Source organism: Molossus molossus, unplaced genomic scaffold (genome assembly GCF_014108415.1).
Source record: "Molossus molossus isolate mMolMol1 unplaced genomic scaffold, mMolMol1.p scaffold_m16_p_22, whole genome shotgun sequence".
Taxonomy (NCBI): Eukaryota; Metazoa; Chordata; class Mammalia; order Chiroptera; family Molossidae; genus Molossus; species Molossus molossus.
The window spans coordinates 3,335,531-3,362,067 of NW_023425358.1; the positions used below are offsets into that span (position 1 = coordinate 3,335,531).

The following is a 26,537-nucleotide window of genomic DNA, read 5'->3' on the forward strand; positions in this document are numbered from 1 at the left end:
TCGAGGGTAGGACAATTGGTGGCAACGAGATGAACACAGATTAATGATGTGGACCTTGCCCTTGCCACCCCAGCCTGGGCTGGGGAAGGTTCATAGTTGATACCCATTAAAGGGCTTAATGAAATAATTACAATTCACACCCCAGAGCATCAAAGAATCAATACTGGGGAACTCTGGGCCACTCTGGTGGTGGCATCCCACTGGCTTCACAGTTCAGCACAGCAGGCAGAGCTGATGGGAGTAAATGCAGTTGACATGGAAGTTGCATTAAAAAAGGGCAATAATAGATTAGAAGCTGCCAGGATCCCAGTGACTGGCCGTTATCCTTTATTCCCTACCTCGCCCCATTTCTGCCCCCTCGATGCACTATTAGCCCAAATCGATGGGCTGTCAGTTGACATCACCCGCTCCAGCATTAATGCGAGCTCACAAAGGAAGCCTGGCCCTAGATTATCACTTCTCTCGCTTCCAAATTACCACGCTCGCGGGCCGCGGGCAGCCTGTGACATGTTAATACTACACACGATTTGCTGGGATTGGACTAAACATTTCACAGCTAAAGATTTCATCAGAGACTTGATGACAGAAATAAACTGCTGCCCACGGGGAAATCACTGGAAATAATAGAATTAGGCACTGTTTGGAAATCTGGAGGAACACTGCTGGTGCAGGGACAGAGGGGACCACTGCCCACAGCCGGTGGTCTGCGGTGCCACCCGCTGCAAGGAGGGAGACTGTAATTGAAAGGCCTTTTTGTCAGCCCCTTGAAAGAACAGGTATTTGAATCTCATCTAGGGCTTACTTTCTATTTTTGTGCAAAAGCTGGGGAGAGGATTTCTCTTCTGTGATAACAGGGAACGTGATTGGTCTGTGTTGAATTGTGTCCTCACCCCCAGAAAAGATAGAGTGAAATACTAATCCCCACTATCTCACAATGATTTGAACTTATCTGGAAATAGGGTTTTTATAGAGGTAATCAAATTAGAAAGTTAGGGTGGGCCCTAATCGAACATGACCAATATCCTTATAAAAAATGGGAAGTTTAGACACAGAAACAGGGAAAACGGTGTGGAAACACACAGGAAGGAGCAGTCACGTGACCGGAGCGATGCAGCTGTAAGCGGAGGAACACCTGGGCACTGGAAGCTGGAGAGGAGCAGGGCAGTCCCCCCAGCCCTAGAGCACGGCCCTCCAGCACCCTGATTCAGACTGCTGGCCTCCTGCGCTGGAGAGAGACACTTCTGCTGTGCTGTCACAGTTGCTGGTACTTTGTCATGGCAGCCTTAGGAAATTTGGAACTATTATTTAATAGTTAATAATTAGTTAAGAGTTAATAGTAGCCTTCACTGAGCACTTATTCTGAGTCAGGCACAGAGCAGAATGACCTCCATACTGGCTCACTTGTCCTAACAAACCAAGTGGTTGAGGGTCCTAATCCCATTTCATAGGTACAGAAACGCAACTTCAAAAAGAATAATTTAAGGTCACACGTCTAGTAAAGAGCAGAGTAGGTCTCTGTTAGACAGAAATATAAGAAACACTAAATCAACAAAGAAAAGAAGAGATTTCTGGTGAATATTTCTAACATCTTTTCAAGTGGTCACTTGCCTGTAGCCTGCTTTCTTTTCAGTCCAATCTAATTTTTTCAACCCCTGATATCAAACTTGTATCGACTTGTTTTGAGAGTTCAATGTCTCAAATGATATAGATAATAATAGCACAAGGGTTGGGCAAATTGAGGAGAAGTTGATCAACAGGTACAAACTTCCAGTAATCAAGATGAATGAATAATTTCTGGAGATGTAATGTACAGCTTGGTGATTATCGTTAACAACACTGTAATACTGTGTTACATTTTCAAAGGTTGCTATGACAGTAAATCTTTTTTGTTGTTAATCCTCACCTGAGTATATTTTTCCATTGGTTTATACAGAAAGCGGAAGAGAGGGAAGGGGAGAGAGAGAGAGAGAGAGACATCTGTATGAGAGACACACACATCAATTGGTTGCCTACCTCCCACACCACCCCAACTGGGGCCAGGGATTAAACCTTGGTACGTGCCCTTGACCGGGAATCAAATCCTTGACCCTTCAGTCCATGGGCTGATGCTCTAACTGCTGAGCCAAACTGGCCAGGATAGGACAGTAAATTTTTTTTAGTTGATATGTTATAGAGAGAAGAAGGGAGAGAGAGAGAGAAACATCTATGTGAGAGAGAAACATCAATCGGCTGCCTCCCACGCCCCCCAATGGGAATTGAGCCTGCAACCCGGGTATGTTCCCTAACCAGGAATCGAACTGGAAACCCTCTGTCCATGGGACAACACTCAATCAACTGAGCCACACAGGCCAGGCCAGGCCAGGCCAGTAAATCTTAAATGTTCTCTCCACAAAAAGGAAATGGTAATTTTGTGAGGTGATGAAGGTGTTAACTAATCTTACTGGGATAATCATTTCACAATATGTAAATGTATCAAATAAAAACTAAACTTATGCAATATTATATATCAATCAAGCTGGGAAAAAGAAACCAACACAGCCATGAGTACTCCATTCCTTGGGAGTAAGAATCTTACATCTTATCTCTTATTTCTATGGTTCCTCCTCCGTGTGCCCAATTCCAGAGCAGGACACCCTCTCACATCCCATTCGTATTCATTCTCATTCTCTCCTGGGGAAGTCAGCTCTGTAGCCTCTTATTTTCTTTTCTTAACTTAAAAAACAACAACTGCTTTATTGAGAAATATAATTCACATACCACAAAATTCATCCATTTAGAGTGCACAATTCTGTATTTTCGGTATAGTCACAATTGTGCACCCATTACCACATTCAATTCAGAACAATTTCATCATCCCAGAACAAAACCCCACACCCATTAGCAATCTCTCTGCATTTCTCCCCAGCCCTTCTTCCCCCCAACCCTAGGCAACCACCAATCTACTTTCTGTCTCAAAAGATAGTCTATTCTGGGTATTTCATATAAGTATAATCATATGATATGCAGACTTTTGTTTTCAAAGATCATCCATGTTGTAGCATGTATCAGTACTTCATTCCTTTTTATGACTAAATATTCCACTGTATGGCTATACCACGTTTCATTTATCCATTCATCAGTTGATGGGCATTTGTGTTGTTACAATGATACTGCTATGAACACTTGTGTACAAATGTTTGTGTGGGTGTGCATTTTCATTTCTCCTGGGTACATGATAGGAGTGAATGCCTGGGTCAAATACACTACCTCTGTTTAACTCTTTGAGGACCTGCCAGACTGTTGTCCAAAGTGGCCATACCATCTTCCGTTCCCACATCAGAGTGAGGTTCCAGGCTCTCCGCATTCTGGCCCAGCTGATTGTGTCTTTTTTATTGTAGCCATCCTGGTGGGTATGGTGAGCTACAAGCTCTAGCTCACCGACTTCTGAGTGGCATTTCACTGATGGCTGATGATGTTGAGCATCATTTCGTGCTCATTAACTATTTGTTTATCTCATTTGGAGAAATACCTATTCAAATCTTTTGTCTATTTTTAAAATTGGGTTTTTTATTATCAAATCGGTTTTTTTGTTTATTTTTGTGTTTTTTCTTAAAACTTCACCTGGATTTTTTTTTATTGCTTTTTAGAGAGGGGTGGGGGAAGAAACATCGTTCAGTTTGCCCCAACCAGGGATCGAATCCACATCCTAACTGGGAATTAAGCTCGCCACCTTCTGGTGTACAGGATGGTGCTCCGACCAGCTAAACCACCAGCTGGGGCTCAGATTGCTTTATTATATATCCCGGATGCCAGTCTTTTTTTAGATACATGACTTACAAATACTTTCTCCAATTCTGTGAGTTCTCTTTCTTTACTTTCTTGATGGTGTCCTTTGAAGCACGAAGTGTATACTTTGTATGAAGTCCAATATATCTGTATTTTCTTTTGTTAATTGTGCTTTTGGTGTCCTACCTTAGAAACCCTTGCCTAAGCTGGCCAGCATGGCTCAGTGGTTGAGTGTCGACCCAGGCACCAAGAGGTCACTGGTTCAATTCCCGGTCAGAGCACATGCCCAGGTTGTGGGCCAAATCCCCAGTGGGGGGCATGCAGGAGGCACCTAATCAATGTTCTCTCTCACCGATGTTTCTCTTTCTCTCCCTCTTCCTTCCTCTCTCACTAAAATAAAAAATAAAAAAAAGATGTTTTTAATTAAAAATAAAAAAAAACCCTTGCTTAAACCAAGGTCAAGAAGTTTTGCAGCCTTTTCCATAGGGCTCTGGGGCTGACAGCCTGTGGATGCTCTGAGCTGCGGCCTAGCTTCTGAGGCCAGACCGCATTCCTCCAGCCAGGCCCTGCCGGATGGTCCTCCTAACGCAAAGCCCAACTGCACTGCCTCTGCCCGCCCCACTCGCTCCACATGCTGCCCAAGTCTGGGGGGCGATCTAAAGACATCGGGTGGTCCTTCAGGTCACAGATTTAGGCAGTTGTGATTGCCAACTTTCATCTGGCTGGTGCTGCACAAGCTTGATCCATTTCCCCTCCATCTCCTGGAACTCTTATGTTGGCTCCCCAAATCTGCAAGAAGCTACTGTAGCAAAGATCTGCAGGGGGCTTGAGTCCAGTCAGTCAGCCACCTTGTCACCACCCCAAGGGCCATGACCATACTGAACCATCATAAAGCCCAAAGGGAACACATTCTTGGGTGCCTGCTCCCAATCCAACAAATGAATAGACACAATTTTTATTCACTCGTTTGACTAATGTTATGTGCTCATAATGTGCCAAGCACTGGGGATGCAGGAGTTTGTGCATATTCTTGGGTTTGAGTTGGGGGGAATGCAAGCACTTCACACAGTGTGATGGGTCTCGAGAGTGATGAGGGAAAAACACAAGGGCTTAAACTAGCAAAAGTGCCACAGGAAAGATTACTTTCTCTTCCCACTGAGCTTTATCATTTTTCCTTTCATGTCTCAAGGCACTGCCTGTATCCCCTTGCTCCCACACACCATGTGTTTGGGTATAAAGGTCATACCCCCCAAGCAGGGCACCGCTCGCTTTACCTGGGAATGCCTGAGCAGCGAGTGTGAATCTAGGACTGACTTCCTTCCTCAGTGTTGTCATCCTTCCAGTTAGGTAACGTGTGAAACGAAAAGCACAAACCTTGGGGGGGGGGCAGGTAGAAGAGGGTACACCGAGGGGTGAATGGTGATGGAAGGAGACTTGTTGGGTAGTAAACACATATGCAATACAGGGTGGGCAAAAGTAGGTTTACAGTTGTGAGCACCTGAAACAGTTTATTCTTGTATTATTGTTTATGAATTATTTTATTTTCCATGCAAACAACTGTAAACCTACTTTTGCCTCACCCGTATACAGATGATGTATTACAGAATTGTACACTTGAAACCTATATAATTTTATTAACCAATGTCACTCCAATCAACTCAATAAAAATTTGAAAAAACAAAACAAAAAACGACTTTTGGTCAAGATGGCGCGTAGGTAAACGCAGTCTCGCCTCCTCCCACAACCACATCAAAATGACAACTACAGCACAACCATCCTTCAGAACCACCTGAAGTTGAGCTGAAGGGAAGTCCTACAACCATGAGATTAAATAAGGGACCACATCGAAACGGGTAGGAGGGCGGAGGTGGACGGGCTGGTCCCACACCCATGTGTGGCGGATAAAAATCAGGAGAGAGCCCTGGCCAGTTCGCTCAGTGGTTAGAGCATCAGCCCACGGACCAGAGACTCCCCGGTGCGGTTACCACTAAGGGCATGTTCCTTGGTTGCAGTCTGTCCCCAGCCCTGGTTGAGGTCGTGTGAGTGGCAACCAGTCAATGTGTCTCTCTCACATCGACATTTCTCTCTCTTCCCCCTCTCTCCCTACCACCCTATCTGAATATAAATGCAAATATGTCCTCAGGTGAGGCTAAGAAAAAAAATCAGGAGAGATACCTTGGCTGGGAAGGTCCTCCCTGAGAGTTGAGGGGTCCCCAGCTCAGGGTTCCAGTGCCAGGAAGAAAATCCCCAATACTTCTGGCTGTAAAACCAACGAGAACTGAGGCTGAGGGAGGCTGAGGCTGCGGGAGCCCCAGGCAGCTCCTCTTGAAGGGCCTGTGCACAGACTTACTCAGACCTGCTCTCTCTGGTCTCCAGCACGAGGGAAGGCAGCTTGAAAGGCACCAGAGACATAAGAGAAGAACTGAGCTGTTTGGCACTGGGCAAGGACTGGAGAAGTAGATTTCTCCTGGACAGACGTGCTGGTGGAGGCTGTTGTTCCTTTGGTGAGCCCTTCCCCTACAGGCCACCAGAAGGTCAATATCTGGGACTCCAGCAATCAGGCTCACAGTTTGTCCCATCCTGGTGATTCCCTGAGGCCCTGCCACACCCAACTTCTGGCCCACCCAAGCTGTTTTCAGTGGCTTTACCATAGGATTGGCCTGTTTTGGCTCCCACTTCAGATTTTCCTAAACTCTCTCAAACAAGCAGCATCTGGTCTCAGTGAGCCTATACCTCTCGCTAATTGGCCCCAGACGCAGCACTAGAAGCAGCCAGCCTTGGTTCACAGCTTGGCTTCGCCTGGGCACCCCCAAGCCCAGCACAAGAAGCAGCCATCTGCAGATCACTATGTAGCTTATGCCTGGTGGCCCCGAATATAACACAGGCAGAGGCTGACCTTGCCCCAGAGCCAGCACACCCAGTGGACAGCTTCAGACCATGTCGAAGTCCCACCACCCAACTACCTGCAAAAGTGACACACTCAGGGAGTGGGCTCAGTGGGTACCAGAGCCCTGATGAAGTAAGTTTTGCTCTGTGTGGTGGGCTCCTGCACAGCTGATCATCCAAGGTAGTCAGAGGTCAGTGGTCAGTGGGCACAGGCTCCTCACAGCTGATCATCCAAGGTAGTCAGAGGTCAGTGGTCAGTGGGCACAGGCTCCTGCACAGCTGATCATCCAAGGTAGTCAGAGGTCAGTGGTCAGTGGGCACAGCCAGTCCTTGCAGTTGATCAGCCTGAGTAAATCCCTCCCATTGATGTGCTGACAGCAATCAAGACTCAATTACAGCAGAAGGGTGCGAAGTCCATGTGAGGGGTTGCACCTCAAGGGCCCAGCTGGGTGACCAGGGAGGCTATGCCACTGGACCCTACAGGACACCTACTACAGCAGGCCACCCTACGAAGCCTAGGAGACACAGCAACTCTACCTAATTCATAGAAACAAACACAGGGAGGCAGACAAAATGAGGAGACAAAGAAACATGTCTCCTGAAAGAACAGAACAAAACTCTAGGAAAGAACTACATGAAATGGAGAAAAGCAATCCAACAGATGCAGAGTTCAAAACACTGCTTAGAAGGATGCTTAATGAACTTAGTGAGGGCCTCAAGAGCATAATAAAGGTCCAGTCAGAAACAAAGGATGCACTAACTGAAATGAAGAATAATTTACAGGGAATCAATAGTAGAGTAGGTGAAGCCAAGAAGCAAATTATCAACTTAGAATATATGGAAGCAAAAAACACCCAATGAGAACAGTAAAAAGAAAAGAATAAAAAAAAAAAAAAAATTGAGGATATTGTATAAGGAGCCTGTGAGACAACTTCAAGTGAACCAACATTTGCATCATGGGAGTACCAGAAGGAGAAGAGAGAGGGCAAGAAATTAAAAACCTATTTGAAAAAATAAGAACAGAAAACTTCGCCCTGGCCAGTTTGGCTCAGCGGTTAGAGCGTCGGCCTGCGGTCCGGAGAGACCTGGGTTCGGTTCCCGCTAAGGGCATGTGCTTCGGTTGCAGTTTGTCCCCGGCCCTGGTTGGTTGTGCGGGTGGCAGCCACTCAATGTGTCCCTTCACGTCGATGTTTCTCTCTCTCCCTCTCTCTCCCTCCCAGTCTATCTGTACAAAAAATGGAAAAATATCCTCAGGTGAGGATAAAAAAAAGAACAGAAAACTTCTCTAACTTAGTGAAAGAAACAGACATACAAGTCCAGAAAGCTGAGAGAGTCCCAAACAAGATGAACCCAAAGAGTCCCACACCAAGACACATCATCATCATCAATATGCTAAAGGTAAAGACAAAGAAAGAATCTTAAAAGTAGCGAGAGAAAAGCAGTTAAGTTACCTACAACGGAGCTCCCATAAAGCTATCAGTCAATTTCTCAAAAAAAACTTTTGCAGGCCAGGACAGAGTGGCAGGAACTATTTAAAATGATGAAAAGCAAGTACCTACAACCAAGATTACTCTATCTTGCAAAGCTATCCTTTAGAATCGATGGCCATATAAAAAGTTTCCCAGACAAGAAAAAGCTAAAGGAGTTCATCGCCACCAAACCAGTATTATATTAAATGTTAACGGGTCTTGAAAAGAAGATAAAAAAATATGAATAAAATGACAATAATACATATCTATCAACAATTGAATCTACAAACAAAATGAGCAAGCAGAACAGAAACAGACTCATAGATATAGAGAACTTTTTCTTTTTGTTGGTTGACAGATGGGAGGGGAGTTGGGCGAAAAAGATGAAGAGATTAGGAAGTACAAATTGGTTGTTAGACTGATGAACCTCAAAGGAAAGGGGGAAAGTGGGCGGGAAGAGAAACCAAAGAACTTATGTGTATAACCAATGGACACAGACAATAGTGTGGGGAAAGCAGGAGGGAGGTGGGATACGGAAGAAAGGGTCAAGGGGGGAAAAAGTAGGGACATCCATAATACATTCAACAATAAAGGTAGGTTTGAAAAAAAAAAAAGGCACAAACCTTTGTGGGAAAAAAATGGTCCAGCAACTTCCCCCACCTGCCCTGGTATTGTTTTATAAATAGCTACTGCCATCTAGTGGACAATGTCCTTACATACACCACAGACCAAAGAAAAGAAAATTCTCACTTTCCTATTTATACCTCACTAGTCACTATCCACGTTAACAAAACCCCGATTACTTTTTACTATGAAAGCACAGGTCCTAGAACATTTTAGGTACTCGAATAAATATGGTTTGAGAAAAGGATTGTTTGAAGGCATTATCTAATTTAGTTCTTTACATTCTAAGTACACAAATAGTACAGTAATACTGTTAGTAGTAACAGTATTGCTGTGGCTTTAAAGATGTTATTTCCTTAATAGTTTAAAAGTGTAATAATTACTGTTGGGTAAAATAAGCTATGGTACTAAAAACACATTTTAAAAGACAACCCTGTTATTGCTAAATAAATTCAGCAGAAACTTAAAGCTGGATATATGGACATGGAGGATGAGGAAATGAATTTTTTGCTCTCTTCCCAACCCAGTAGTGCCTGTGCACATTTCAGAACCAGCCATCTAGGCCACAGCATTCCCTCTCACAGCCACAAGAATTCACACCAAAGTAAAACTGTTCCCGTGCCCTACATAGATTTCTGCATGCAGAGCTAGGCATCCCATGTAAGGTTGTTAGAGCCAAGTAAGGGAAGCCATTTGCTGACACTAAACTGAATGGAAAGGGGTGGAGCCTGGTGTTCCTATGGCCACCTTTGCGGCATCTCCCTTTAAGCCAGCAGTTCTCAACCTGTGGGTTGTGACCCCTTGGGGGTCGAACAACCCTTCCACAGGGGTCACCTAAGACATAACTGTAGCAAAATCAGATTTATGAAGTAGCAACAAAAGTAACTTTATGGTTGGGGGTCACAACATGAGGAACTGTATTAAAGGTCCCCAGCATTAGGAAGGTTGAGAACCACTGCTACGCTTCTCCGATAAACAACTTGTAATACTTTTTCCAAGGTTTTCCACAATGACTAGGTTATTTTGTGTTCTAACGTCACTTTGTAATTGTCCCCAATTTATGTTGTGTCAGTCTCCTGCTACGCTGTAGACATTTATGAGGCAGGAACATATCTTCACTAGCTTTGTGTCTACTCCCCCAACCACGGTTCAGTCCCCAGCAGAAACCCTTTTAAAAACACAAGTTGATTTGAATCACTGGTGCTTCTCAAATCCTGACTGCTTAGGCTTCTACTTGCAAGGATAGATTCGCAACTGAGTACCCGAAGTACTGAAGACACATATAAAAGTGAACTCAAACTTAAGATGAGTATTGGGACCAAATTCAGTACCTAACTGCAGGTGTGCACTAATTTTTTTCCTCCCCCAAAAAGCATGAATCCCAGGTAACAAGACAGGTTTTGGAGTAAAGCTGTGTTGAGAGGAGCTGGCACTTCCTAATTCATACTCTACCACGTAGGAGCAAAACTACAGGTTTGGAGCCAAGTTTACCACAATTTGAATGCCTGGATCCCCTCCCCCAGTGTGTAATTGAGGTTACTCAAGGTCTCTGAACAAGTGTCCTTATCTGCAAACTTTTTCAATTAACTGAAAATTAACAAAATTAATTCCCATCCTCCTTCCAAACCCGTTATTTTCTACTGCACAAGCCCAGCAATGTGTTTTCACCCATCCACATAAAGGAAACACTGCCATTTCTTTCTCCAATTTGTCTCATGATAAAATTTACACATAAAACATTGCAGCTGTTTAATGAATGGCAGCCCCTTGGTTATGCTCACTAAACTAGGCTAATGGTGAGAATTGTGGTTATTGGAAACTGTTCTTATGAAACCAAATTATAGTCTATAAGATACTAGTTGGGTTTTACTCAAGAACCATGGGAACAAGAGGAAGGAGGGTTCAAGCAGAGGTTAGGTTTGGGTACTAAGTTTCTAAACTGACCATCGGGGACAAGTCTGCACCACTAGGCCATGAAAATGTTTAGCAGTCACCTTGGTTCAGGCTTGAGGAAGTGGAGGCTCATCAGGATAAAGTGCTTCACAAAAACCTGATCCTTTGCTAACATATAACCCAGTAAACTAAGGACCATTAAGGCCTTTGCTCCTAAGCATGACTTACCTAAAGGCTGTCCCACAGTAGTTAGAACAGACTTAGTAAACAGAACTGTGTCCACAATCAGCCTCCACCTCTAAGCTCAATTTAAAAAAACTTTCAGGATTTGTTCACTGAGCCAGTTGTATTCACCACGTGGAATTCACCCCCCCCCACCCCCCACCTTTTCTCTAACACTTCCTTTCCACCAAGAATTGACTCAACCCTGAAAAGCAATTATGGCAGCTGTAGTTCAAACTTAATTTCAGGGGCAATAGTGAGCACTACATATTACTTTAGAAGCCTTATAAAAGCCCAAACTAAAAGTGTCCCCGTTTCCTTTCTTTCAAAACCTTCCTTAGGAATTTACAATCTGTATTGAACAACCTAGATTCTGTTGTGTGAATACTTGGGGCCACAGAAAAATCCAACCCCAGAAACTTAATTCTGCCCTTGTAAAACATGGAGCCAGATTTTATTGTATGGTGCCAATTTTAAATAGTTTTATTTAAGACATCGCATTTTCCACTTTACAATAGTGCTTATAAAGTGCATTATTTTCCTTCCCTGTGCACATAGTCCATATTCAAGTATTAAGAATGCCCAGTTATTTACTATACAGCAACTCAACTTTTAAAACTGCCATTGGATTTGCTACAAATTTGGGTCCTTCGGTATTTTGTGGAACAATGCTAAATCTATGCTCAAAGTTGGCTTAGTCAACCTCTTCAATAGTGGGCCCAGAGGAAGCACCACCAGAGGGAGGGGCTCCACCACCGGGAAAGCCTCCGGGCATTCCTCCAGGCATGCCTCCTGCACTCTGGTACAGCTTGGTAATGATGGGGTTGCAGACTTTTTCCAATTCTTTCTGCTGATGTTCAAATTCTTCCTTTTCTGCAGTCTGAGAAGAGAATAAAAAAAATATTTTACTACCAAAATTCAAGTAAAGGAAGCTTTATGCCTGAAGCAATCTGGTAAGACACTATAGACACAGAAGGCAGTTGTCCCAGTAACAGAAGATATATTTGAAATCTTAGGTCACTCAGACATCCAAGGAAGGAAGCTGCCAACACAACTGGAATTCTGGTGGAAACCGCGAATGTTTGGACCATTCATCATTGTGACCCTACATATTTGTACACCTTTCTAAGTAAGCACTTACTAAAGCCCTACACCATCCACTCTCAAGTTTAAAAAATTACAAACCTGATTCTTGTCAAGCCAGTTGATAATTTCATTGCACTTGTCAAGAATCTTCTGTTTGTCCTCATCATTGATCTTGAGCTTTTCATCTTCAACAGTTGCTTTCATGTTGAATGCATAGGATTCAAGTGAATTCTTGGAAGATACTTTGTTCCACTGCTTCTCATCTTCAGCTTTGTACTCCTCAGCTTCGTGGACCATGCGCTCAATGTCCTCCTTGCTCAGGCGACCTGTGGAGTTATTTAGACAATGCCTATGTTTGAAACCCACACTCCCCCTTCCCCCCCATCTTGGCTAAATGCCTTCAGGGAGGGAAGGCAGGAATATTTGGAACATGCAACCTGACACAAAGCATGTCTCTAAGACCAGATGGCATTTTACACACAATTGTGCTTTAACTTACCTTTGTCATTAGTGATGGTAATCTTGTTCTCTTTTCCTGTACTCTTATCCACAGCAGAAACATTGAGGATGCCATTAGCATCAATATCGAAAGTGACTTCAATCTGAGGAACACCACGAGGTGCAGGAGGTATGCCTGTGAGTTCAAACTTGCCAAGCAGGTTGTTATCCTTGGTCATGGCACGCTCACCTTCATAAACCTTAGTAGAAAATACAAATTACTTGAAAATTAGAAGGTTTCTGTGCCAGTTCTAAGTATAAGCTCAATTAAGAAAGACTACCCGCTCAGACATCCAAGGAAGGAGTTGGCCAACATGAGACTTCTGGTGGAAACTACGAATGGTTTTGGAATCCATCATCATAGCGGGCCCTAATCTTCCCCAATGTCAGGTCAAAATAAGAGAAACATACCTGAATGAGCACACCAGGCTGATTGTCAGAGTAGGTGGTGAAGGTCTGCGTCTGCTTGGTAGGAATAGTAGTATTGCGCTTGATGAGGACAGTCATGACTCCACCAGCAGTCTCAATGCCAAGGGAAAGAGGAGTGACATCCAACAGCAGCAAATCTTGAACATTTTCCGATTTGTCTCCAGAGAGGATGGCTGCCTGGACCGCTGAATAAAATAGTTAGCTTTAAACAAAAGTGCTACACAACTCATTTCTCATTAACAAATCTTGAATCGCTCAGACATCCAAGGAAGTTAGGCCATCATTAGCTAAGCTTTTGGTGGAAACTACGAATGTTTAACAATCACTCATCACAGCGAGTCAGTTTGAGCCTCTCTTAAGAGACTGCCCATTAGAACTATTCAACTAGGATAGAGGTATTACCTGCACCATAAGCAACAGCCTCATCTGGATTGATGCTCTTATTCAACTCTTTTCCATTGAAGAAGTCCTGCAGGAGTTTCTGAATCTTGGGGATACGGGTAGAACCACCCACCAGGACAATATCATGGATCTGGGACTTGTCAAGCTTGGCATCCCGAAGGGCTTTCTCTACAGGGTCCAGGGTGCCACGGAAAAGGTCAGCATTCAATTCTTCAAATCTGGCACGGGTGATAGAGGTATAGAAGTCGATTCCTTCATAGAGCGAATCAATCTCAATACTGGCCTGGGTACTGGAAGATAGAGTACGCTTAGCACGTTCACAGGCAGTACGAAGACGGCGGACAGCCCTCTTGTTCTCACTGATGTCCTTCTTATGTTTGCGTTTGAACTCTGCAATGAAATGGTTGACCATTCGGTTGTCAAAATCTTCTCCACCCAAGTGGGTGTCCCCAGCTGTAGATTTGACCTCAAAGATTCCATCTTCAATTGTGAGAATTGACACATCGAAAGTGCCACCTCCCAAGTCAAAGATCAGCACGTTCCTTTCAGCTCCAACCTGCCGTTAGAATAAAGATTACGTATTATCTAAATCTCTGATGGCTCAACCAATTTTTTAAATGAGGCTCAAATTTAATCTTCAAGTTATTCAGCTATGCATCACAAATGATACCCACCTTTTTGTCTAAGCCATAAGCAATAGCAGCAGCAGTTGGCTCATTGATGATTCTAAGTACATTGAGACCAGCAATAGTTCCAGCATCTTTGGTAGCCTGGCGCTGAGAGTCATTGAAGTAAGCAGGTACTGTGACAACAGCATTGGTAACAGTCTAAGAATAGAAAAAAAATTAAAGACAAACTACTGTAGTCAGCTCATAAACACATTGGTAGTCCTATCCACTCAAATTACAGAAAACATTCTGGTGAAAATATAAACAGGTCAGTTACTGGTAACTATACTTCTGTCTACTTTGGTCAATTAAAACCCAACCTAACCATACTCATCAAGAGATGTAAATATGTAGTGTTGCAATAGTCAACTGTGCCTTCTCTCTGTAACACATTGTACTCACCTTCCCAAGGTAGGCTTCTGCGATTTCCTTCATCTTTGTCAAAACCATAGATGACACCTCTTCGGGATAGAAACTTTTTGTCTCTCCCTTGTATTCTACTTGGACTTTGGGCCTGCCAGCATCATTCACCACCATGAAGGGCCAATGTTTCATATCAGATTGGACAACGGCATCGTCAAATCTACGTCCAATCAAGCGCTTGGCGTCTGCAAAAGATACCAAATGCAAATCCAAATCTTTTATTTCCTTACACATCTTTTCAATTACCCTAGGTCTCCATTACTCAAATACTAAGACCGATACTTATCACAAGTTCATATTAAAGGATTTCGACTTCTGTGTGGCCAGTCAAGTTCATCCAAGTTTTCCTTATATCCTAAGATACCTCAAATTATTGGCCCAAGCAGTTACAAAAGTCTAGTTCGTTTAAGACTTTTAAGTGACTTTGCCAATTCTTAAGGGCATTCCTGGCTGCCACACTTCAATTTAAACTTGAGTTTTTCAAACTACATGCTTCCAAGCCTAGCTTAGTTCATGCCACGATTTTAAGTCAGGGACTTACCAAAAACTGTGTTGGTAGGATTCATTGCAACTTGATTCTTTGCAGCATCACCGATCAATCGTTCGGTATCAGTAAAGGCAACATAACTTGGGGTGGTTCGGTTTCCCTGATCGTTGGCAATTATTTCCACTTTTCCGTGCTGAAATACACCCACACAAGAGTAGGTGGTGCCAAGATCAATGCCAACTGCAGGTCCCTTAGACATGGTTGCTAGAAAAAACGAAAATTAAAGCATTTACAAATGTTTCCTTTGTTAACCGTGAAGGCAGACCCCCAGGCCTGACCACGCAGCAACTCCTCGAACACGGCCCTCGCAGGCGGTAACCCGGTAACACTGCAGCCGGGTTGCCAGTGCCAAACGCGGCAGCGCCCGCCCCGGGCTTAGGGGAGCACCGCCTGGAGGGCCGGTCGCCCCGGACCACGTGGCCTCAAAGCCCAGGCGGCCTCGTGTGCCCTCCCACGCCCTCCGGAAGCCAGCAGGGCCTGAACTCCCAGTGCCCCCGGGAGCCCCTCCTCCACCCTGGGCGCATGCCAGCGGCGGCCGCTGTGCAGAGCCCCGGAGGAACCCCGAGCAGGGCCCGGGGCGCCAGCGGACAGCTGCGCGGCGCCCCAGTCCCCGCGCCGGAAGGCGGGTGCGGCCCTGCCCTCCCCTCCCCCTCCGAGCGGGCGGGCAGGCGGCTGCCAGCTCCCGGCCAGCGCCCCGGCCTGCCCGCTTCTCCACCCACTGCAGTCCGCAGCGCTGCCTCCCGCCTGGCACAAGCCCCGCGACCAAGCAGATGGCTTCCCGCACACGGCCCACGGGGGCCGCCGTGCAGCCTGGGCCGGGCCGCACGGCCCCCTGGCGAACTACCCAGGGCTCCAAGGGCAGAGGCCTTACCTTGAGTGTAAGCACCGCTTCCTGGCGACCGAGCAGAACAGTGCCCCTGTGTTCAATGAGACCGGTTTCCGCCCGCCGCCCTGCCTCTTATAGCCTGCCTCAGAACCTTCCAGAAGGGGCCCACCCTGCCGGCTGCCCATCAAGGCCTTCGCGGCCAATGGGCGCGCGGCGGCCTCCGCAAGCACCAATGAGGAAGCCGGCTCTGCCCCGGGCCTCGCCCCTCCGCCCCGCCCCACTGCGCCGCGATGACGCACTCGCCGCAGCGTTCTGGAACTTTCATCCTCGCCCCCGCTCTCCGAACGGCCCCGGGAAAGGGCGGGTGGGGCCTGGGGAGCCCGCGCGCGGGAGTCCTCAGTCACCGGGGCCGGGAAGGGCGCGTCTGCTCCTGCGCATGCGGCCCCTAGAGCGCGGGCGGCGGCGGCGGGAGGGGGAGGAGGAGGGCGGGCGAACGTGGGACCCACCAATGGCGGCGGCACTGGCACGGGCGGTACCGGGAAGGACAGGCCGGGGCTCGCAGGGAGGGCCGCGGGCGGGCAGCCCGGGGAAGCCGGCAGCTGACTGGGTCAAAATGGCTGCGGAGGCTGTCGCGCCCTCCCCCACCCGGGCCCTCCCCGCTCCCGCGGACTCACGGGCCGTAGCTGGCGCGCCTTCGGCGAGGGCTGCCCCGCGGCCGGTTCCGACCTCGGGCGCTGCCCGGGGGCCCTACAGGGGCACCCAGGCCGCCGCGGGCTGGCAGCCCCTGCGGGGTGTGGGGGGCCGGACGTGTGGAGCCCGCCGCGGGCCGGCCCTGGCCTGGCCTGGCCTCCCCGAGCCCGGGCCCCGCGCCACCCCCAGCTCCCGCCGAACAGCTTGGGCGGCCGGGCCGGCCCCTCGGCGTTTGGGAAAGGCAGCGGGCTTTCCCCGCGTGGGCCGCCGGGCGCTAGGAGCCCGGTTCCCGCTCCTCGGGTTCCACTCGGAGCCTCTCGTTCGGCGAGGCAGTGTCTTCCCTGCTCTGGCTGTTAGCAAACGCGGGGTGCGGCGCAGGCGCCCTGCGCGTGGCCCACCCGCCGCAGGGCCTGTAGCATCTGCAGTGGCGGCCACTTGGGCCCGTCCGGGCGCCCGAATGCCTTCCGGTCCCTTCAGGCCGGAGGGCACCGTGCCCTTGACAAGCCCGGAAAGCCTGGGGACACATCAGACGTCCTTTTTTCCCCACATTTGCGTTTTGTGGAGGGAATGTTGGCTTAATCCCATGTCCCCACCTCCCAAGAAGTTAAATTTTCATGTTGCTTTGACAAGGTGATGCTCTCATTTACTACCTCATTTAATCAAAACAATTTATGAGATAATATTATTCACTCCTGTGTTAGGAGGAAAATGAGGTTCAGAGATGTTATTTGTGGGGGATAAACAACTAGCCGAGCTACAGTCAAACCTAGCCCCCCTGATGCCAGAGTCTTGGGTCCTTTTTCTTAGTTACACTGTAGGGTGACTTCTAGAAACGCGGTAGTAACTCAGACTCGGAAAAAGGAAGACATGTGCTCTGGCAGCTCCTTTCGGTTTTCTTTGGAACCTGCAATCTCCTCTTCCCACCCAGTTTATTAAGTACAATCTCTGAACTACACCCTATATTTTGCAGCTTTTGTAACTGACCTCTGTACTACCTACAGCATTTCAACCATTGAGCCAGTGGAAAATAGACTTGGGCCCCAAAGCTACTGGTTTGGAGTATCCACCGAACAGCAGTGCTTACAGAAAGCAGAGCAGATAAAACTCCGTTTCTGGTCACTCTCAAAATTAGTTCTAGGACTTGGACTGTGTTCTTAGGAAATGGAATGATTCAGAATGTACATACTTAAAGTTCAGGATAGGATTAATGTCCTGTCTCCACCTCTAAATGCACAGGGTTTCAAACACATTCAGTGTTTAAAATTAAAGTGTGGGTGGCTGTGGAGGAGTCTGAGGCCTAGGGTTTCTGACCAGGGAAAGGGGTTGTGATTAACATGTTTGAATGCCTGTCACGTGTCAAGCACTGTTCTCAATGCTTTGTGCATATTACCTCATTTAAGTCTGCCAAGTTTTCTTCAGATTTATTTGAATCCCTTAGCGTTTACTTTTCTGTTGGTACTCTATCTTGCATAAAATTCGTTCTTAGTAAATAGACTGTTATTTTGATCAAGTACTTAAGGGCAGGAACTCTAGCATGAACCTCTATCATCACTTGGTATCTCCACTACTACTTAGCATCTTGCCTTGTGAGAAAAACGTACTTGGTATATTTGTGACTGAAATCAATAAATAATAGATCATGTTCAGTCTGAGTTCTTCAGCTCTTCAGCTGGCAGAAAGCTAATAAACAAATTTCCAGTGCAGGTTATATGAGCTTCAGCCTCTCCTACAGTATCACCTTTACTTATTTATTTTTAAATTGCTGATACAGATGCATCTGTTATAAATATTTGGTTTTTGTGATCCAAGTTCTGATTACAAGGCAACTTAGAAATTAAGACTGAAGTATTAACAGAAAGGAAGCAAAATTATGTCTTTTTTTGCAACAGCAATTCTGAAATTGTTTTTATACAGTGTAACAACAAAGGCATCAACTTCACTATTTTACAATTTTAAGTTTGGTTTATATATTTTATTGAAAGGGTTATTTTCTAAACATTCACATCATTCTGTCTGTATCTTCTAACATGTTTTTCTTCTGTTTAGTGATTTTATCCTTTGTTTCATATTCAAGAATCAAATTTATTTGACTTGCAAAATTAATGGAATGTGGTTTGAAAACAATAGTGGCTCAGACTTTATCTTAAGCCCAGAGCCTGTCATATCTGAACCCAAAAGCCTGGCTCAAACAGAAGTGCACTATCATTGCTAAGACCTCACCACCTTATCTCTCAGAATCTTCAGGCCCTAGATTTCTCAGATTTTAGGTAGTGATCAGTTTTGTGACTTCTTTGTAGATTTCCAGTGTGACTAGATTTCCAAAAGAATCTGGTTCATTCAACTGGTGTTTTCATCTTCTGATAACTATGGTTTTTTTTGTTGTTTGTTTTTGTTAATCTCAACCAAGGATATTTTTGCATTGATTTTCAGATAGACTGGAAGGGAGGAAGGGGGAGAAAGAGAGAGACATTGATGTGAGAGAGACACATCGATTGGTTGCCTCCCGCACAACCCTGACTGAGGCCAAGGACTGAACCTGCAACCCAGGTACATGCCCTTGATTAGATATCGAACCCACGACCCTTCGGTCCAAGGGCCAGTGCTCTAATCCCTGAGCCAAACTGGCGAGGGCTCTGATAACTACATGTTTAAATAACCTAAATATCCTTTTCATGCAGACGGGACTGATTCATACTTGCAAAGGCATGGGCAGGAAACTTTAGGCTCAAAGGTAGGAAATAATGATCCGGCAACATTGTTAGTGATGGTGGAGCTGCAGCCTCCACAGTGTCATTTGGCTCAGGTACTCTGAGCATGGGGCTCTCATATTAGATAGCAGAAATGATATGTTGCTGGATACCACTGCTAGCAGAATGAAAAAGTAAAATAAGGGATTTTATATCTTATAGTGAAGCAGTGTCAGTACAAGAAATATTCCAAATTTGCTAGCCCTTTTAAGTTAAACTAACACCAGACATTCTTTACACTACCTCCTCAGTGTCTCTTATTTCTTAACTTTTTTTAGAGTAGAAAAGCTAGATAAAAACTAACCCAAGGGTAAACCCCTATTTCATAAAGGGCTGTAGAAGGAATGCACTTGCACCATGTGAGGACACTTGTGAGAATCAAATAGAAATGAACCAGGGGCACAATCCCAGGTCAGCCTCTTCCCTTTGAGCATCTGGTTTGGAAGCAGTGCGTTCACCGTAAGATTTGGATTCAGCGCTACTTTTTCTTTTCTCTAGCCTGCTGCCCTTTAATAATAAATCTCTTGCTCTACCAGTGATCTGTTGACATTTGCACTAGCGTCAAAGGGCTACTTCAGGTTTTGAATTCCTGCATAGGATGAATTTGAGTAGCAGAGTAGTCAAAACTATTAGAAGGGCAAGTTATTTTATTGGAGGCTGCTGTTTGTTTTTGTTTAATTTCTTAGGCCTTTTTCCTCTACCATGAATCAGCTCTTCTGAGAGCTATCCTGATGATTCATTTCTGCTCATTCTTTCCAAGATGCTGACAAAATGTTAACAGGCATTAACCCAGACCTCTCCTGCCACTCACTGCATATCCCTACTATCTCTTCCCTTAATGTTAATTCCATTTCCTTGTAGCTCAGAGCTAGATTTCTTAGAGGCTAAACTGGTAAAATACTGAACTTCTCTCTGTCTCAGCTTCTCAGGCAGGAATGATTTTGCCATATTTGCAATGTCATTAGGAAATGTTGGCAATCCCTGATCTTTCTTGTAATTTAAGGCCTAGAATCATCAAAACTCCCAGTTTCACATCCTTTTCCTAAAATGAAACAAATAGAGAATGCTCCAAGTTTGGTACAATTCTAAACTTCCTTAAACTGTTCTGTGACATTAAGAAAATTGATCTCATCTCCCTTTCTAGTCTAGTCAGTCTTGAAAGTCTGGTTTTGTATGTTCTCAGAAAAACTATAATGGTATGTCAGATGATCTTTCAGCTTGTAAAAGATCTCATTTTTGCTGTAAGAGTTCTTTCTAAGGACCTTGTTAAATGACATGTAGTGAATGTTTTCTTGCTCTGGAGAGATCCAGCAGGGACGTCCTTAGAGACATCTGATTTGAGGAAAAACCCACCGTTTTTCAGTATACATTTCTGATATTTGTCAGTAACCCACTGAACATCATTAGATGAAAGATGTGTTCACAGTCCCTTGTCACACATTTTGAACTCCTTTTTAGTTCTCTTATGGTTCAGTATAAGCAGAGGAAAATTAGTGCTGGAGAGAGTGGGAGAAACTCAATTATTCTTCTCCATCTCCCATTACTTCATTTCCTCTTGAAATTAATATCCAAATTTTACGGTAGATGAGGTCAAGACAGAATAAAAGATGATTCCCTTTTTGGAGTTTCTCAGAAGCAGTAATCCAGTACATAGTGCAGAAGGGGGTAATATAAGGCTGTGGTTTCTGCTTGACTCTGCATAACCAAGAATCCAGTAGGTCTGCAGAAAGGCATAGAAGATTTATGAAAAACACCTCATTTCTTCTTGACAATTGTGAATTGAAGTATTGATACAAACATCTCAGGTGAGAAGTTTTACGTGGGTTCATGTCCCCTTTCCTCAGCCTTTCTCACCACAGGTCCTGGTTAACAAATACACAGATTTAGACCTCTACTTCCCCCCTCTTGTCTGAAACCTTTTTGGAGATGATCAGCTTACATCCTTTTTCTTGTTTGGTGTCATAAGGAGAGTGCTCACTTGAATCTGTCCCATGCAGTGCTCCCTGCTACGTAAGTGAACTCTCATGATTCGAGGGGATTGTGTGGCTGGTGACTGAACTATAGTGACTAGAAAAGTCCTAAGATTCTGACTCCAAGGAAAGCACGGGAGGAGTCAAAGTCCACTGTAATTTAGACAGTTTGGAAGGGTTGGCTCTGGCTGGGGATCATGCTGGGTGTGGTTTCTGCTTTGTTCAAGGTAGCATGGTGGACTTTCTTTGGTTCAGAACGTCTTGCCTCTGGCCCCATTAGGCTGTGCACACGGGTGGCCAGCCCTGGCTGGGGTGCTGCTTCGGTGGACAGTGTCCGTTGGCTGCGTGAGGCACTGTTCGCTGTGGAGCGAGTGGAGGAGGAGCCAGAATGTGAGCTCTGAGAGCCTGAGGAAGAGGAACCGGGTTTCACAAGGCGGGCTTTCGGGGCTTCAGCATCTTCTCTGCAGAGAAAAACAGCAACGATAAAATGTAATGCTAGCGAGACTGTGATCATTTTCTTTATGGTTGCTTCCTTCTGAGGTTTCCTAATAAATTCTTCAAGCCCGTAAACAATTTGTAACACTATTGGAAGGCAGTCATTTAGGGAAATAGGGACATCCCCATTTTCTGAGGCTTAATGTTTGGCTTAGGCAAATGTAACCTTTGTTAGCTCAGAGATCACCTCTTATCTGGGAGAGTATCCACTCACCTTTGAGATGGTCTAGACTACACTCCCCTTGATTTGGGGGTTGTCTATGGAAACCCTTTTGTAGCCCAGAGGTTATGCCTGATGCCCTTTCTAAGGAGAAGTGAATCAGAAGTGATGTGAAGTTCTTTCTCACATCTCTGTTGAGGATACATGGTTTCACTATAAAGTCAAGGTAAGCCAGGACTTGGTCCTGGGATGGGACTCCTTACCTACCAGAATCATCCTTCGAACAGATTCCTGGTTAAGAGAAAGGGATACCTGTGTCGGCTGGTCACTATGGAACTGGCCCTATGGAAAGGAAGCCTAGTGGAAGAGGAGATTTTGGAGGGAGGCTTACCGAATTTCATTAGGTCTGTCTTCTTCTTCGTATCTCTTTTTGTCCTTCCTTCGAACTAACAGCCACACCAAGAGGAAAATCAACAGCACGCCAGCTACCATGCCTGTCACTGCTCCTGCGATCATGCCAATGCTTTGTACATCTGTTTTCTCAGAGACAAAAGCAGAAATAAAATGAAACATAAGCCTGGAAATGCATGAACTTAAAAAACATAAGCCCTGGACAGGATATTTCCAGATCTTTATGTCTTCCTGAGTTCACACCATTTACCCTCTCTTGGTGTATGACTACCTAACTGATGTTGAAGGGTAGTAGAATCTGCCACCCCAAAATATGCCTCTTTAAGATTATTTTAAGCTGATTATTTTTGAGAAACTGCAGACACAGGAAAAGCTCTGAAAACAGAAGTTACCTTTTTTTGAGGGAAATTTACATTTATAAAGGATCTCTCCATTTGCTTCCCTCCCAGATATAATACATTTCTTTAGGGAGCTGGTAATTTCATGCATAATTGTAATTATAGAGTTAATTACAACTGATGAATGGTTCTTGCAACTACTGAATTTATTTTAGTGATAGCCATATTCTTCTGGAAATGAAGATTTTTACCTTGACCTCACTTTTACTTATGATTAAACATGTTTTACACTGAACCACAATGCAAAGAGAAAAACAAACATACCCTTGGATACTTACACTGCACAGTGACTCGCACCACGCAGCTCTCCTTCCCAGCCTCGTTGCCTGCCGTGCACTGGTAGAGTCCGGAGGAGGACATGGTGAGATTCTGCAGCAGAACGCGCCCTGGGTGGTTGTGGTCTGCACAAGCAGAAACAATGCTGATTCCCTGCGGCAGAGCCTGTGTTTATTGTTTACTGCATTATCTCACTGACCAAAGAGCCTCTAATGCCGTTTGGTAAGGATGAGATAAATGATAGCACAGATCCCACATTGGAACGTGGGAAGAAAGGTGAACATTCTTTTAAATGACAGTGAATCCTCGAAAGTTACAAAAGGTTGTGAACATTAAGGGATACTAACCAAGGTAATTAGATATAATGGGTTTATTTTTTCTTTTTTTCCATTTCTGTTCTGATAGACTGGGAGGAGGAGAGAGGAAAAAGAGAGAAACATTGATGTGAAAGGGACACATTGAGTGGCTGCCTCCTGCATGACCCCAAGCAAGGTATGTGACCTTCACCGGGATTGAACCCATGACTCACTGTTCTGTGGGCTAACGTTCTAACCACTGAGCCAAACTGGCCAGGGCTATAATGGGTTTATATGGTCCATATCTTTCTAACATCTTCTACCATTTTTACCATCCATTTGAGGAAACAAGAAACAGTCCCAGTTTATGGATGAAAAATGGAAGTTCAAAGAGATTCAGTAGTGTATTCGAGGTGGTGAGTTGCTGTCCAAACCAGATTTAGAATTCACGACTAGGGTACTGCCCTGCTGTCTCAATAGACTGGTAGAAAGATGACTTACCAATCTTAGATTTTGGAGGCAGATGTTCCTCCTCCCCCTCCTTCTCCTGGATCCGCTGCCAGTGATACTCAATGGGCTTTGTGCCGGAGGATGACTCACACTGCAAAGTCAGGTCACTTCCTTCTGTCAGTTCTCCTTCCAGCTCACACTTGGGCTTTGACGGCCTCACTGGCAAGAAAAAAAGAAGTACCAATTCAAAGATCCCCAAACAGTAATTCAATGGAAAAACGATGTCCTGTTGAGTAGTTTTTCCAGCCATCTTTCTGGTTAACCTTTGAGCGGGCACCCCGAGCCTTTACCTAGTTACCTAGCCGTGTGTTATATCACCCCCAGAAATACACCTGTCTGTGTCCCTTGTACACGCATACACCCAAGACCAGCTGCTTGCAGTGGTGTTGCTGTAATTCTCAGAGGCTGCCTTAGAAACTACATCATTTTCAAAGAAGAAACACGTTTCATTGGAAATTTTAAGAAAGTTTAGAAGTTCATTTGTTTGCAAGATACTAAATAGAACTTAGTAGCTCCATCTGTTAAAAAACAAATGGATTTAAATCATATCTGAGAGATTTAAGTTAAATATAAGGATACCATTAAAATATTAGATAATATTTAATTTTTTAATGGGCTACCATAGAAAATTGTGATTATTTTGTTTTCTTTTATTATGGCTAAAATACAGAACATACGTCTTCCCAGGGAACTGGAGTAGGTGACATCTGAATGTATAATCCAAAGTACTGAACATCTTGGGTGGTGAACACACAATACAATATACAGATAATGTATTATAGAATTGTACACCTGAAACCTATATAATTTTATTAACTGATGTCATCCCAATAAATTCAAGTTGAACAAAAAGTACTGAACGAGAAGTTTTGTAGCACCATGATGCATTTGGCTGTCCTATGCCCAGACTTTATTAACAAGATGTAGACATTTACCTTGGCACTGTATCTTACCTAAGACTTTTAAGATGACATAGTTCCACACATAGTGCCCTGAATTCTTCACCTTGCAGGTGTACCGGCCCTCATCACTGGGCTTCAGAGGCTCAATCTGCAAGGAAGCATCTCCTGCCAGGAAATTGGAAGCAAAGGCCACTCGGCCCTTCTGTTCCTCAGTCAAGTTATTGTAGACATGATGGCTGGAGTAAGTGATTACCTGTGGGATAGACCAAGGCAGGGTCAAGCAGTGTGGTCTCAGCCTCCCTCTCCTGCTGATGTTAAGATGAGGAATGGGAATATTCCAGTGGAACAAAGCAGTCAAGCCTGGGGCTGATTCTAAGGGCCCAAGAGACCTCTGTTTAAATAAAGTTAAAAATACAATGTCTAGGCCTTGTTTTTCCTTTTAAGAATAGTAACACCTCATCCCCTGGCTGGTTTGGCTCAGCGGTTGGAGCATAGGCCTGCGGACCAGAGAGTCCCAGGTTCAGTTCCCTCTAGGGGCACATACCAAAAAAAATAAAAATAAAAATAAAAAATATATATTAAAAAAAAGAATAACACCTCGTATTTGTGTAGCATTTTAATTATAAAATAGTCATTGTTAAATGCTGAGAGCCATTCATTTTATAGGTAAGGGATTTTAGATTTGAGTTACATCATTACAGCTAAGTCAAGGAAAGTAGGAAATGCACAGTAAGTACACATAATGGTATTAAGAACTGACTCTAAAAAAAAAAAAAAAGAGTGAGGAGAACTGAGAGAATAGAGGATTAAGGGTGGAAAGACATACTTTCCCCTTTTTAACTTTTGCATACCCACTTTTTTATACTAACTGATTTTAGAGAGGAAGGGAGAGAGAAACATCAGTTGGCTGACTCTTGCATACACCCTAACTGGGAATTGCCCCCATGCCTTTTTTAAAGTTTTAGTGTAGGGAACTTTCTTCCTTTTTTTAATACTTTTTTTTTTTTTTTTTATCCTCACCCGAGGACATTTTTTTTTGATATTTTGTTCAGATAGAGTGAGAGGGAGGGAGAGAGAGAGAGAGAGAAAGAAACATCAATGTGAAAGGGACACATCGAGTGGTTGCCACCCGCACGACCCAACCAGGGGCGGGGACAAACCGCAACCAAGGTACGTGCCCTTAGCGAGAACCGAACCCAGGTCCCTCCAGACCGCAGGCCAGCGCTCTAACCGCTGAACCAAACCGGCAGGGCGTAATACAATATTTTTAATTAATTAATTTATTTATATTTTTATTATTATTTTTTTCTTGTAATACATGCCCCTAGCAGAAACCGAACCCAGGACTCTCTGGTCTGCAGGCTGACGCTCAACCGCTGAGCCAAACTGGCCAGGGCATTAATTAATGTATTTTTAGAGAGAGAGAGGAAGAAAGAGAAAGAGAAACATTAACTTGTTGTTTCACACATTTATGCATTCATTGGTTGATTCTTGTATGTGCCTTGACCAGGGATCCAACCCACAACCTTGACATATCTGGATGGTGCTCTAACCAACTGAGCTACCTGGCCAGGGCTTGCATACCCTTTTTTTTTTTGTACGTGCCCCTAGTGGGAACTGAACCCGGGACTCTCTGGTCCGCAGGCCAATGCTCCAACCGCTGAGCCAAACTGGCCAGGGCTGCATACCCTTTTTAACGTTTGCATATTCTACCACCTACTTGCAATGTACTCAAAGGACCCTATACTCCTTGTGTTAGGTGCTTTTACATCTAGTTTATTTCTCACACAATTTTTCTAAGTAATCATTGTCTCCATTTCACAGACACGTAGCAGAACCCAAGTTGAACATATCCATCTAAAGCCATCTAGCTCATTGTTCTGGTATACCAGTTATCTCTCTCCCTTTCCTTTTCTTATCTGTATTCCACTATTCATTAACTTC

General features: G+C 44.7%; 2 protein-coding genes and 2 non-coding genes across 4 annotated transcripts in view; all 4 read right to left on the minus strand.

Moving 5' to 3' along the window:
* Positions 1–11,319: 11,319 nt before the first annotated feature.
* Positions 11,320–15,900, minus strand: HSPA8 (heat shock protein family A (Hsp70) member 8). The gene is made up of 9 exons (XM_036276703.1): positions 15,784–15,900; positions 14,907–15,116; positions 14,345–14,550; positions 13,949–14,101; positions 13,275–13,830; positions 12,855–13,057; positions 12,445–12,643; positions 12,045–12,271; positions 11,320–11,739 (listed from the first exon to the last, which is right to left on the minus strand). The coding sequence occupies exons 2-9, from the start codon at positions 15,109–15,111 to the stop codon at positions 11,554–11,556; spliced, it is 1,935 nt and encodes a 644-aa protein (XP_036132596.1). The 5' UTR covers positions 15,112–15,116; positions 15,784–15,900; the 3' UTR covers positions 11,320–11,553.
* Positions 12,725–12,810, minus strand: LOC118640435. The gene has a single exon (XR_004961359.1). It is a non-coding gene; the product is annotated as a small nucleolar RNA SNORD14 (small nucleolar RNA).
* On the minus strand, positions 13,124–13,210 carry LOC118640436. Its single transcript, XR_004961360.1, has one exon. It is a non-coding gene; the product is annotated as a small nucleolar RNA SNORD14 (small nucleolar RNA).
* Positions 15,901–20,983: 5,083 nt separating the features above from the next.
* Positions 20,984–26,537, minus strand: part of LOC118640416 (CXADR like membrane protein) — a 98,841-nt gene continuing 93,287 nt past the window's right edge. Inside the window, exons 3-7 of the mRNA XM_036277317.1 lie at positions 24,645–24,846; positions 23,683–23,850; positions 22,888–23,010; positions 22,192–22,333; positions 20,984–21,606 (exon numbers count right to left, since the gene is read on the minus strand). Of these exons, the coding sequence (XP_036133210.1) occupies positions 21,306–21,606; positions 22,192–22,333; positions 22,888–23,010; positions 23,683–23,850; positions 24,645–24,846 (936 nt within the window). The 3' untranslated portion in view covers positions 20,984–21,305. The remainder of the gene's footprint in view (positions 21,607–22,191; positions 22,334–22,887; positions 23,011–23,682; positions 23,851–24,644; positions 24,847–26,537) is intronic.